This window comes from Ochlerotatus camptorhynchus, unplaced genomic scaffold, assembly GCF_037179485.1.
Source record: "Ochlerotatus camptorhynchus isolate MF236.1 unplaced genomic scaffold, CSIRO-AGI_Acam_v1.1 ptg000316l, whole genome shotgun sequence".
Classification (NCBI taxonomy): domain Eukaryota; kingdom Metazoa; phylum Arthropoda; class Insecta; order Diptera; family Culicidae; genus Ochlerotatus; species Ochlerotatus camptorhynchus.
Genome location: NW_027040804.1, coordinates 3,617,951 through 3,632,157, shown reverse-complemented (window position 1 = coordinate 3,632,157; position 14,207 = coordinate 3,617,951). Strand labels below are relative to the sequence as shown.

At 41.2% G+C, this 14,207-nt stretch overlaps 1 protein-coding gene and 1 long non-coding RNA gene across 2 annotated transcripts in view; one reads left to right on the top strand and one right to left on the bottom strand.

Moving 5' to 3' along the window:
• Positions 1–14,207, bottom strand: part of LOC135707717 (uncharacterized) — a 335,458-nt gene that overhangs the window by 155,244 nt on the left and 166,007 nt on the right. The gene's annotated exons all lie outside the window — the stretch shown is intronic.
• Positions 7,339–10,016, top strand: LOC135707666 (protein-glucosylgalactosylhydroxylysine glucosidase-like). The gene is made up of 3 exons (XM_065229517.1): positions 7,339–7,439; positions 7,727–9,750; positions 9,817–10,016. The coding sequence occupies exons 1-3, from the start codon at positions 7,339–7,341 to the stop codon at positions 9,999–10,001; spliced, it is 2,310 nt and encodes a 769-aa protein (XP_065085589.1). The 3' UTR covers positions 10,002–10,016.

Genomic DNA, 14,207 nt, shown 5'->3' with positions numbered 1-14,207 from the left:
CAATGAATGCATTGATCCAGTTTGAAAAATAACCGAGCATCCTTTCCTTGAAATTGGAGAGGTGAAGAGATAACATTGGTCTCATGTAAAACAACGATGAATGTACTAATCATTCCCGCAGGGCCAGTTGCGATCGGAAGTGCTGATAGATATTCACTTTCAAGTAAGCCTTTATTGATTATTGAGCAGCCCATATTATAAATTCTAGGATAGCTCAGATTACAAGGCAAGCGGCTAGTGATCGGAAGATACATGGTTCGAATCCCATGCAACGGCATTTATATGTATATGTATGTAAAAAATTATCTAATATCTCTGTGTGTGGTGCGTGCTACGTCAGAAATAATGAAAACAAACACAATCACTAAAGAAACACCCCCTTTCCTTGTCCCCGTCTCTTATTTTCGGGTTAATTTCCCCACAGTTGAATAATCGTTTAATAAATGTATAATATTGTCTGATTACGTTACTTCACATGAGAATCAAGCATACACACTTAGAAATTACTACCGACTTCGGTAATTTTTTACCGACTTCGATAATTTTTTACCGAACTTTCAACAGCTGAACGTTCGGTAAAACTTTGATCCTCATTTCAAAAGCTGTTTTACTCAATTTTATTTTTAAAGCACTGCTAGCCTTGTTCAAATAATCGAGTCTTGCCATTGTGGTGAAGTTTTTCTTGTTTCGGAGCTTTGAAACTAATGAATTAAAATGCCTGATTTTTACCGAACAATTCAGCTGTTGAATGTTCGGTACAAATTACCGAAGTCGGTAATCATTTCTTAGTGTGTACCTATACAGAGCATCACTGTTTTAAGGAAGCAGTGTTGTCTAATAAACGCTGAATAACCAAAAATGTTATCGAATAAGCTCTACTACAACGCATATAAGTCGAATAAAAGCTTCTCAATAACCGAGAACTGCACACTTAGATTTTTTCGCCGAGATGGGCACCACCGAGCAGCTCGGCATTTTATTTTACTGGATCTCAGTGAAAAACTTGCCGAGATTCAGCTAACAAACGGGAATTTTGCCGAGATCTCAGCTAACAAACATATTTTTTGCTGAATTTCCAGCAAAATAAAATGCCGAGCTGCTCGGTGGTGCCCATCTCGGCAAAAAATCTAAGTGTGTGGAAATCCTTGGCCATATTTTGAATCGGGAAGGAATTAGACCCACGGAGCACCGAATGGCAGGCATTACGGTTTTCAGAGAACCGAAGAATATATCAGAACTCACGAGCTTTTTGGGGCTGATATCTTATGTAGGTCGATTCATACCTCATCTAGCTACAAAAACTGAGCCTCTCAGGCAGCTTTTGAGAGCTGGGGTTACTTTTCGTTGGGAAGAGGCGCATCGTAAAGCTTTTGACAGGATCAAAGCAGCCACTGGTAGTATTGGATACTTGGGATTCTTTAACAAAAACGATAAAACTAAGCTGATCGCCGATGCAAGTCCCGATGGATTTGGAGCTGTTTTATTACAGGATGGTGAAGGAAAAAGAATAATTGCATATTCGAGCAAAGCTCTTACGGAACTTGAAAAGAAATATTTACCATATTTACCAGCCCTTGCACTGGTGTGGGGGGTCGAAAAGTTCAGCCTCTACCTATTAGGGGGATATTTTCAACTGATCACAGACTGCAAAGCGCTAAAACTCCTAATCAACCCTCGTTCTCGTCCATGCCCTTGTATTGAACGGTGGGTCCTCCGTTTACAGTCATATGATTATGAGATCGTACATGAGCCGCGAGCCAGTAATCTTGTGGATGCACTATCTCGATTGTCAGTAAGAATTCCGAAAGCATTCGACACATCCGGAGAAGTCTATGCGAACCAATTGTTGGAATATGCTGTAGATGTTAGGGAAGCATCACAAGAAGACATTGTTCTGCAAGAATTGCAGCAATGTCTTGAAACAGACATATGGAATGAGAGAGTCAAAGGATATAAACAATTTAAATCGGAACTTCATGCTATGGGGAGTATAATTATGCGAGGAGATAGGTTGGTGATCCCGGAGAAACTACAACCAAAGGAGATCCTATGTGCTCATGATGGTCATCCGGAAATGAGCACCATGAAAAGGAGACTGCGGCAAAAGGTATCTAATCTAATCTAACTACAACACAGCCAGTTCTTGAAGGCATCCTGGAAAATGATATATATACCTACATAATTTTTCTTGTCTATTTGATATATGTTTCACTTCAAAGATGCGTCACACATATCAAAACGGCCAGGCCTACTGGGCAGCATTTAAGGGGCAAGATGATTCAGAAAACATCGGGCCTGTTTTAATCGAAGACTTAAACACGATGCTTCAGAATCCAATAAATGGATGAAACGTGGACATCTCGTACCGTACGTTCCGATTTTGGTAATGATATGATTGGTTGGTCGTTGGAAGCATCAAAGGTAGAAAGGTTAAGTGATGCTCCATTTTCTTCTGACGGTTGGGACGTTGAGCACTAACTCTTGTCCTAGCCTTTTATGCCTTATGGCTATAGCGCTTTCTGAAAAGAGAAGAGGGAAAGGAAAAGGAGAAGGACAAGGGGAAAAGGATTATGTGAAATCTTTGAACATAAACAATATTTTTTATTTGTAATATACAATATAGAAATGCATAACAGCGGTGGTCACTACCCGAGTTTTGTTGCTATTACCAAGTCATAAAAAGTAACAAGGAATAAAATGTTATCCTTTGATAATTGGAAAATCTTGATTCCCTAGTTTGAATTTGTCACGGCTAGGGTTCGGTGGTAGATATTATGCCTGTAACGCATCACAAAAAGGTGATCTCACAACGTTACTGGTTTGAAATGATAAAAATTTACCAAATAGAACGAACTCACCAAGTTTAGCTGCTTGACATGTGTTGATGTAGAAGTCCAAATTGTAGACGAAGCTTGACGAAGATCAACATGAATTCATTAAGTTTCATATATAAAAATGAAATTTATTCATTGATATTGAAGGGATCATAGAATTATGGTGAGTTGACTGTTGCAGAGCAACCGGAAGAAGTTTAATATCATCATCATCAACGGAGTTTAGATCCTGCTTCATGACAAAGACCGATCAAACGGATGCCGGAGTTTGACGTCAAAGTCCATCTTCCATCCAAACAACGGGCCCTTCTACCACTACCGCGAAGAGCCCTTCTACCACTACCGCGAATCATCATTTCGGTGCTCACACTCTAATTCAATTGGCGTTGACGGCACCTTCGAAAAACCGTGTCTTCTAACAATTTTAAATAGAGCGATTACATTCGCAAAAATCACCATCTTAGCGCTCCTCGGTGGGACTTTGTATGGGAGCGAGCTGTCAATTTGATAGTTGAGTGTCAAACAGTGAAGTTATTATCTTGCATTAAATCTTGATTTGAAACTAGAGATAAAATTCTGTGGGATCGAAAAAAACATCGTTGTGCTCAGAAAACAAAGCTTTTCTAGATGATGTATAAAAACAGATAATTTTTTCTTCCAATTTAGCATTATCTAAAGGAATCTTTATCAGCTTTTCAAAAATCACATCCCTATGTTTCGGAAACTTTCGAAAGTTAGTGCAAAATTATGTTTTTTGATATCAAGTCTAATAAAAAAAAATCGACGCAAATCTTGGCATCGAAGTAGGCTATGACCGTCGGTAATTAAATTGAAATCAAATATCACGCTATTTTATTTTTTATTTTGCCCTTATGCAGGATGGGTACAAATTTTTTAATTCCATCTTATTATTCTTGGGTTTTTATGTTTTGAGACATGTTGCATTACACTTGGTAGTAATTTGAGATTACACGATCAAAAATAGAAACAACAAAAAATTGCGTTACAGATTTGAGTGTAATACAATTGTCTCATGCTGAATTTCATTTCAAAACACATTTTGATCATTTCCTTGAGAGTAACCGTTCTCGAATTTGGCCAAGTTGGTTGAAAATGGTTCTTAGCCTACACAGTTGAAAAAAGTAATGTGAATTTCTATCACTATGATGCATATAAAAGGAGCATCATACAAGTTAACATTCAAAATATTGTTTGCAACATTTCTTGCAAGTGGTATGATGGAAGAAATATACTTGAAATTATCATATTAGAGATAACTGAAAGCAGCTTTAGTCCGGGAATTAGAAGGTGCTAGCTTTACTGTTGATCCAGAAACCCATTTTTGATAATTCATACCAATTTCGAAGGGAGACTGTGGCAAAAAGTATGGTGACTTAAACTTGACGAACAGCTAAATGCGTCAAAGGGTGCAATGCCTGTACGTTAGTATCGCCAATAGGTCCTCCGGCACCAATGAGACGGTCAAGAATGCCAACCAGAGCGTGGTCAGATGTTGTGGTAGATTTTTTGGGCCCTCTGCCAAGTGTTCATAATTTATTGGTTATGGTTGATTATTTCAGTCGGTTTACCGAGGCAATAGTGATGAAGCAGATTACCGCAGAACTCACTGTTCAAGCTCTATTCGAGACGTTCAGCCGTTTTGGTATCCCGGAGGTGCTACGTTCGGACCATGGACCTCAATTCATTAGTAAATCTCTTACAACATTCTGCAGAGAATATGGTATCGAGCAGCAGAAAACCACTCCATACTGGCCTCAGGCCAACGGAGAGGTAGAAAGAATGGACAACACTATCCTTAAGCGACTTCGAATTAGTCAAGAATTAGGTGCATTGGATTGGAAGTGGGACTTAAGAAGTGTTTTACTTATGTATAATTCAACACCGCACTCTATCGCTGGGGTGGCTCCTTCGGCTTTAATGTTTGGAAGGGTAATGCGGGATAAATTACCCAGCGTACGAGAGTCAACAGATAACCGAAAGCATCAGGGACCGGGACTGGACGAGAAAAGTTGCAGCTGCGGAGTTCGAAGATAAACGTCGACAGGCAAAACGAATTGAGTTACGAGAGGGGGGCATCGTTGTGGCCAAAAGGATGTCAAAAGAAAACAAACTCAGCAGTAATTTTGGTTCGCAACAGTTCAAGATAAGAAAACGGTCAGGCACGGATCTTTGGAAACAGGAAAGACTCACCATAGGAATATGTCTCACCTTAAGCCTGTTACGTATAAGTCGAGATCTTCAGAGGTACGTTCATCGATGGAAGAGGTATCGCCGGATGTTGGAAATCAACAATTCGAAGCTGCATCATCTTCTGACCAGACCACACAACCACGAGAACGCAGACATAAAAAAGTACCAGGTTATCTTCAAGACTATGTTACTTTTGTAGAGTCTAGTAGTAAGTAAAGGGGAAATGTGGCATCCAACGCCAGTTCACAACTGAAGATTTAGATCAGTGTTAATACAGGAACGGGATGAACGCGGAACGACTAGTGTGCAGAAACTGTACTTAGTCTACTGAATATGGAACAGTAAAATGGAAAGCTAAAACGTGTGGGTTGCAAAAATATGCATCAAGGAACTGCACTATTGGGTGTAGGGTTTTTGATCTAATTTCCGTCCTACTAAGCACATCCCGCACTTTACCTCTCTTTTTTTTAAAGGGTTTGAACAAAACATGGAATTTTTTCATCAAAAACAACATCTAAATTTATTCACCTTTCCATACGTACCGTTGGATTTGATAAAGAGTCAAACAATGTTGAGATATTATTAAAAATCTAACACTGCTTCTTGATTCTAAATTCGTCCTACGAGTTTCAATTCCGTCCTAATGCATTGAAAAGCCATTAGATTTTCGTCGTCCTACGGATAAACGTAGAAAAAGGGGATTCGCTAGGAGCGCTTTTTTTGTTTTGAGAACAATGAGTGTAAATATTCATACAATGCGCTGTAATAGCAACAATCAATACGAAACTATCGTTTTTAAATTGGCTCACTACTTGACTAGCCTATTGGTCCCAAGCAAACGATTAAGATACCCCATTCTAGTCGAAATTCTACTACTACACAATATTTGTTTTGATTAGCTATGAAAGTTTGACAGATAAAATGAGGGGTTAGTGGATTTTCCTATGTTTCGAGGGGTGAATCGACTAGCTTGGGACCGAAGAGAGTACCAGAGCTGAGCCAAAAAGTTGAGCACGTTATTTCGGGACCTTCTAGTCTTAGAGTTACCTCTATGTTAATAGCATAGAGGTAACTCTAAGACCAGAAGGTACCGAAGAATGGTGCTCAACTTTTTGGCTCAGCTCTAGTAATCTCTTCGGTCCCAAGCTAATCGATGCACCCCTCGAAACACAGGAAATCCCACGAACCCCTCATTTTAACTGTCAAACTTTCATAGCGAATCAAAACAAACATAGTGTAGTACTAGAATTTTGACTGGAATGGAGTACGTTAATCGATTTGCTTGGGACCAATAGCAAAGTCAAGCAGTGAGCCAATTTAAAATCGTTGGTTTCCACCGGTTGGTAAAACCATGATTAATTTTTGGATAAGTTCAACAAAAATACATTGCCCTACTATTTGATTAGTATCCTTTTTTCCAATATTTGCCTTACGATAAATGCAGAGACAATTGACCACTTTGTCAAGCAGTTTTGGCGTAACTTTCTACCAGCGATTTCACAAAACTGGTCCAACTAATTTCTATTTTTTTATAAAACGCACAAATGTTGGCTACTTTTCTCGAGGTTCTAGAAGAAAAAATCTCAAAATAATGTTTTATTTCAAAGTTCGAGTGGTAGTAAACGTCATTTTAGCTGCTCGAATGAAGTGGTTAATTAATCGTCTCTGGATAAATGAATTGCTTGTAGTGTGCAATACAACACAGTCCATACTCAATAACGCTCCTTGAAGCATAGACAAATATAACTGCAGAAATATGGAAAATTTCCAGATATAGCTGCTTAAAAATGCATGCAAATCGATTTTTACAATCATCAACGAGCAGTTGAGATCAAGATTACGAAGCATACAAATCATTAGTATTCGTATTAGTACAGTATTTTCAATTATTCTAGCTCATTGCACCTTACCGTTGACGTAGATAGTGAGTCACACGCATGTGCAATAACCGGTATTGCTGCATCAACCCACAACGCTCAAAAGTGCCTATAATTATCACCCGCTACCAACACATACGACCATAGCTGGGGTCCTCCATAGGAATCACGTCATCACTTCCGACGACACTTCGTCATCGATTAAACTGCCATCGGGACCGAGCCCTTATCGCGGCGTCAAACGTTCTATGCAGCGCTCAAAGATAGCACCACCATCACCATACCGGGACACACCGGCCCGCGACCGCGGGTAACTAGAAAAACAATCGATCCAATTGTTGGATACTTTCAGTTTCTATCTAACTGTGAACGCGACCAGTTGTCTTCAAACAAAACAAGCTGACATTCGAGTGAAAATGTTTTGCCTTACCAGGATTGCTACGGCCCTGGTGGTGGTGGCCATCGGGACTACGACGGTTTCCGGCAACGATGCGAATTTCCTATTTACGGCTAATCGGTGAGTATTCGAATTTTGGAATTTTTTCATTAAGTCTATATCACAATCAACCAATGCGCTAAGCCTAAGATGTGTTTCGTGTTAGAAGATCATTAATCATTGTGCATATATTTTATCATTTTCTAACTGCTCAATTTTCAAAAACAAAACAAAAATTCCAATGACGCGGATTAACTCTTCTGCAATAATTTACCATAGCTTAGTATTCAATTCATCACCGCCGCGATAAGATAACCGCGCTAAATTGGTAGATGATTATAACATTTTCTTCATATAACTCCATGCAGCCTTCCCGCCAAAGCCGTCACCCCTACCCTAGCGAATGGAAACATCGGCTTCGTAGTGTACGGCGATGCCGTCCACATGAATGGAGTCTACAACGGCCGCCGTGGCCTAAGTCACCGGGCTCGTATTCCCAACTATGCCAACATTCAAATCCCTTATTGCGCCGCTATCGTTGCCGAACCGACTGGCTGCTTCTACCAGCTGGATATGCAGAACAACATATTCCGAACCGTGTACGAAGACCCAGGGCAAAACTTCCGCATTGTGCACGACGTCTATCCTAATCGGTACTTTGACATGGCGATCGTTAACAATATACGAATTCAGCGGCTCAACTCCCAGAGCGTGATACAAATCAACCTCGAACGGTATATTGGACCACCGAGCGTAGACATCACCTTCGGTCAACCTCAGCTGGTGGAAATTGACGGAGAGATCTTCAACCGCCTTTGCGGTAAAACGAATGAAGTCGAGGACGAACGTTACCAACACTTCGCCCACGATGTATGCGTTCATTATCCACAGCTGCCCACTCTGCTGACCCTCAACGTCGATAAAACAGCCGAAGAGTACAGCTTCTTCACCATTTTCTCCCGCTCTACAATTGAAGCAGAAAACGAACTCCGTGCCATGAAGCGATCCGATGTCGGTTCGTTCCACTATCGTGAACAGCAACGGGTTTGGGAACAATACGGAATCACCGTAGACGGAAACGATAGCCTCGATCGGGTGCTCAAAGCAAGCTCCTTCTATCTGTCCAGTTCGCTCCCGTCAACTTACACGAACCAGATAAGCAGCTACCCGTTCTACGGTCTGTCCCCGTCCGGTCTGGGACGAGGTGGAGAAGAACTGAAGGAATATCAAGGTCACAGTTTTTGGGATACAGAAATGTGGATGTATCCACCGGTACTGCTGATGGACCCCCACAATGCCCGTAAACTGCTGCGTTACCGAACTGTTGTTCAAAAAGCAGCCGTAGATATAGCTGCCGAAAACGGATACGACGGATGGATGTTCCCTTGGGAATCGGCCTTTACCGGAACGGAAACCACCCCTGAATGCTGCCCGGATGTCGTCGAATTCCAGCACCATATAACAGCCGACATAGCGTACGCTGCTAGAATGTACTTCTATGCTACGGAAGATACGGATTGGATGCGAACTGATGGATGTCGTGTGGCTTACGAAACTGCCAAGTTCTGGAAAAGTCGTGCGGAATACAACAACGTCACCGACCTCTACGAAATTCATCGGATCATGGGACCAGACGAGGATCACTACAACGTTAGTAATAATGCATTCACGAACGTCGTAGCTGCCCACAATCTCATGTTTGGAGATTTCGCCGGATGCTTGTGCGAGGGAATCGTTGGAGCAACCAAGGAAGAGCGTGCACAGTTCACCGAAGTAGCCAAAGGCATGACACTGCTGCACGACGAAGAGAAAGACTTCTACCCGCAGTTCGAAGGCTACCAGCAGGGAACTCCGATCAAACAAGCTGACGTTGTTCTTCTCGGATATCCACTGGAATTCCCGATGAACAGTTCAACGAAAGCAAACAACCTAGAGATCTACAGCAAGGTAACCCGTTCTAACGGACCTGCTATGACCTGGGCAATGCATACCATAGGACATCTCGAGCTTGGACAAATGGTCGAAGCGGAGAATATGTTCACCAAGAGCTACCAACAGTACATGCGAGCTCCGTACAACGTGTGGAGTGAAAATGGTGACGGAATTGAAGGGGCCGGTAACTTCATAACTGGCGCTGGTGGATTCTTGCAATCCGTCATCAACGGCTACGCTGGCGTTCGTCTGCGCAACGGAGAACTGGTGATAACGAAACCCTTGCTTCTGCCCGGTACAACTCGCCTATACATTCCGGAAATCAACTACTTGAATGTCAAACTGAGCCTGGAAGTTACAAACGCTAACACAACGATTGGTGTGAAATATGGATCGATGTCGTCGAACGTGAAGTTTATCGTTGACGAACAGGAACGCGAAATCTGCACTTCGTGCTTCAGTAAGTAGACTTGTTCAAATCCAAATCCAACCTGCATTCTAATCCATTTCTTTTCATCTTCAACAGTTTCCTTCAACAACCGCGTAGTCATCCAACCAGTGAGACAATCCAACTTCAATGGATGCAAACTGCAGGAAACCAAAGTCGGAATCAAGGTGGCCGATCAAGAAAGTGGTGCCTATGCGGTGCGTCTAGCTCCGGCATTGTTCGGGGGTATTTTGGTGGTTTTAGCCTTGCAAAAACTACTGTAATGTTTAGCAGAGTAAAGAGATTGTGGATGGCTGCACAATTGAAAACTATTGCCATAGGTATGTAAAAGCTTTAACAGACAAAATAAAAATAAAGACCCTCGTCATCTGTCCATTTGTAGTAATTAGTAATAGATGACAAACGACCCACGAGTCATACGGCACTATCAGAAGACTGTTGTATGATTGATTTGCATGAAATGACGATTTTTTTCCCCACGAACAATGTTAACAAATTAATCAACAGGTTGTTTGCCGTGTTGACAAGGCAAAACTGTACTCATAATTGGTAATAAAATACGGTGGATGACGTTCCACTTCGATAGCGTTATATCGAAGACTACATGATCGTAATGAAAATGGCACAGACAGTTCGCATTTTAAGCGTCACCCTAACGATTTGTTTTGCAATCAATCTGATTAAGGTACCCAATCAGAACACACGGTCCTATGCAGTTGCACGATAAGCTAAAAATGAGGATTATGTACGTGTCTTCCAAATGAAGGGGAATCACTGCGACCGCGTCGATGTGGAACGATTTTTTCGAGGCAATCTAAGCTCATCAAATGCAATAAATGTTATCTTTTGGGGGTAGGGGGAAATGGTGTTAAACGCATCATGAACAACAGTAGGTACTGGGAGAAAAGGCAATGGTCATATTCGGTGCTGAGATTTGTCATTGTCGTTGACAGACTTTTGCGCGATATTGACAAAATTGTTTTTTCACATAGTCAGTGATAGACTTGCTCCTCCAAAAAACCTTTGTAAAAATCTCATTCAATTTTTCGACAATGACGAAGATTCACCTTATAACAAAAAGTGTAATTTCGTCAAAGGGTAGGTCACTCTGCACACCAATATTGGGTACCGATTGGGCCGCTAATAGAGCAAGCTGCAATGTTTTGTCAAATACGAATATTATGGTATTTTTGGCATCCCGGTATTTCTGACAGCTTGAATGTTTTGGCCTGGCTGCTGGGATACGAGCTGACCGATACGATTACGGTGCTGGGTGAAAATTCCATCGAGAAGGACGGTGAGGAGGGCATTCCGTCGGTGAAGTTGTTGGTTCAGGATAAGAACGACAAAGACAAGGACAATTTTGAGAAGCTGCTGGAGGCGATTTAAAGATTTGAAAGGCTGATCTACCAGCAGGAGCAGGATTCATTCCAAAGAATGATATTCGTTTTACAGTCCACCGTGGAATCGCTATCCAATAACAAAGTGTATGAACCGATGCGGATTATCCACAGAGCAGTCTTGGTTGTGATCCAGATCCCACACAAGGACACGAAACGCCGTCAAATTGAACTCCAGATAGTGGCCACAAATAGAGAATGTTACTGAAAACGATTTTTCACCCGTGTGGGTCCGGACGTGAGTCTTTAGGTTAAATAAATTGTTTTCCGTAGTATGAACAGTTAAAGCCCGATTCAAAGTAAATTTGGACGCATTTTAGTGATCATAACTCAAGAATTAAACAACATACACGGTTGATCAAAATGTCAAACAAAAGGTTATTTATTCAGCTTTCAAACGATATATAACAAGTTATTACATTTCACCGTTTCGAACGAACTGTCGCACTTTACTTGTGATCGTTGCCATCATGATCTGCACAGTCACTGGTGACACTGTACCGGCGAACTTATTCCACTTTAAACGCATTTGTTGTGCATTTGTCACTTCTTTACCGCATCCTTGAAGTTTTCGCTTGACAATGGATCATTGAAGATGCTGAGGTTTTGACAGCACCGTACCATAGAGGTAACTCTAAGACTAGAAGGTTCCGAAATAACGTGCTCAACTTTTTGGCTCAGCTCTGGTACTCTCTTCGGTCCCAAGCTAATCGATTCACCCCTCGAAACATAGGAAAAACCAATAACCCCTCATTTTATCTGTCAAACTTTCATAGCGAATCAAAACAAACATGGCGTAGTACTAGAATTTCGACTAGGATAGGGTACGTTAATCGTTTGCTTGGGACCAATAGGCTACTAAAGTGGTGAGCCAATTTAAAATCGTTAGTTTCGTATTGATTGTTGACCGTACTGTGGCTACCACAGTATTTTCAATTGGTTCGTCCGTATACAGTAGCGCCAAATGAAAACTGTGGTGGGTTCAAAACTCAGCCATCTAAAATGATCCATTACCCAATATTTTTCGATCGGTCTAAACTCAGGGCAATTCGGAGGATTAATCTCTTTGGCGACGAAATTAACATTGTTTGCAGCATACCATTCTAGTACCTCCTTAGAGTAGTGGCAGCTGGCTAGATCCGGCCAAATCATAACGTAGGTCTTGTGTTGCCGAATGAAGGGTAAAATCCGCTTTTTCAGACACTCTTTAATGTAAACCTTCGACGTCATTGTGTGAGATGTGATGAAAACCTTGGTTTTAAGGCCACAACTGCAGATTCCTTGCCAAATCATTAGTTTCCGAGCAAACTTATCAGCAAAAACAAATTTATACCTGGAAGGGACATCCCCACGACCAGTTGTCAGGTAAAAATTTCGTCCGGGGATTTGTTTATAATCCATTTTGACATATGTTTCGTCATCCATTAAAATACAGCCATCAAATTTCGTCAAAACTCATTCGTATAGTAATCGTGCTCGCTTTTTGGCCACTAAATTTTGTTTCAGGGAGCGATTCGGATGTTTACTGGCACAAAAAGACTTGTATCCTTCTCTTGAAAGGATGTTACGCACGGTGGAAAAGTTGGAATCGTAGTGCCACTTTTATGATAGATGCACTGTGCTCTATCCACACTCAGAGTATCCTTGTAACGTTTGATTACAAGACTCACCGTTGACTTTGGGAATTTTAACACTTTTGCTATTTTTGAGGCAAACCACGAAGGGTTCTCTAGATGTTTGTGCACAATTAATTTTCTTTTCTCAAGTTCCATGATCCATAATTTCGGAATGCGTCGATCAATCGAGAAAAACTGTTCACCAATTTCTTCGTCAATGAAACATCAACAAATGTCTGTCAAACGTTTTTTGTTCCAACCACCATGTATTAAACCGTGCGTCCAGATTTACTTTGAATCGAGCTTTAAACGACTTCGGTGATGAATTTACCAACGAGTGACGACTGACTTCTTCCTCGTTTGGACACGAACGCGAACTGAAATATTGAAACGAATCCTGGAATATGTGCGTCTTCATGTGGGTTTTCAGGTTATTCAATTTGGTGAACGTTTTCTGGCAGATCTGGCTTGTTATTATTCTGCTGCTTCACGTGATCTTCCATATCATCCTCATTCATGAAGACTTTGATACATCCGGTACAGATGTTGAACTTCTGAAAGCTTTAGAAAATTGTGTAAGCAAGAAACGTTCGTTCGAGTGGGTCCTAACGTGAATCTAAAGTCGATTTGCCTTAAGTATTTTCCATAGTATTCACACTTGTACGACTTCTGTCCCGAATGAACCAGCATGTTCTGAAAAAGGTTTCCTACACCAGGATTACATCTGCAACGAAAAGACCTTAAAGAACATCCACCGAATCAACATAAAAAGACAATTCCTACCTATACGGCTTTTCAGAGCTGCTTTGTGGTGAACTGCTAGCTTTGCAGCTGTCTAGAACTTCTGGAATACAATGCAATCGACCAGTTTTCCATCTCCCTCCATCCGATGGTTCCGGATGGTTTACCGTTACCGTCAGCTATTCCCATCTGGTACAGCGTTCTATTGTGAAACTCATTTTGAGAATGTCAATGGATATTACTGTAGATAATGGGCTAGGTGTTATGGAATCGACGTCAAAAGAATTCTATTTTTATCTCGATTCGTCTTACCTCAGTCTCACGTGGTTTTCAGCGCTAATGTCCAACAAGCGGACATAACGATCCGTTCTTCTCATTTCCCCCGTACTAGTTCCAAGTATTGATCTCATCAGTAGCTTGAGGTTCAATATGCAGAAGAAGTAGACTGTAGTGCTACCGGACGAATGGATTCTGCTTCATCAACGGCATAATGCACTGCGAGTATACTGATGATGCAACGTGAAGGCGGAGATCTGAATTGTTCCAATAACATTTTTTTTCTAATGTTATTTGATCAATTTTTTCACACACTAAGCGACCAGAAACCGATATTTACTTATGTAACTACCGATTACAATAATTTCCAGATAGATGTCGATCTCCTACTTATTAAATTGGATCATTAAATGGAACGAGAGAAATAATTTATGAA

Coding starts and splice junctions, on each gene's coding strand:
- LOC135707666 (XM_065229517.1), top strand. CDS start 7,339: ATGTTTTGCCTTACCAGGATTGCTACGGCCCTGGTGGTGGTGGCCATC. Junction 7,440..7,726: donor TTCCTATTTACGGCTAATCG/GTGAGTATTCGA, acceptor AACTCCATGCAG/CCTTCCCGCCAAAGCCGTCA. Junction 9,751..9,816: donor AATCTGCACTTCGTGCTTCA/GTAAGTAGACTT, acceptor CATCTTCAACAG/TTTCCTTCAACAACCGCGTA.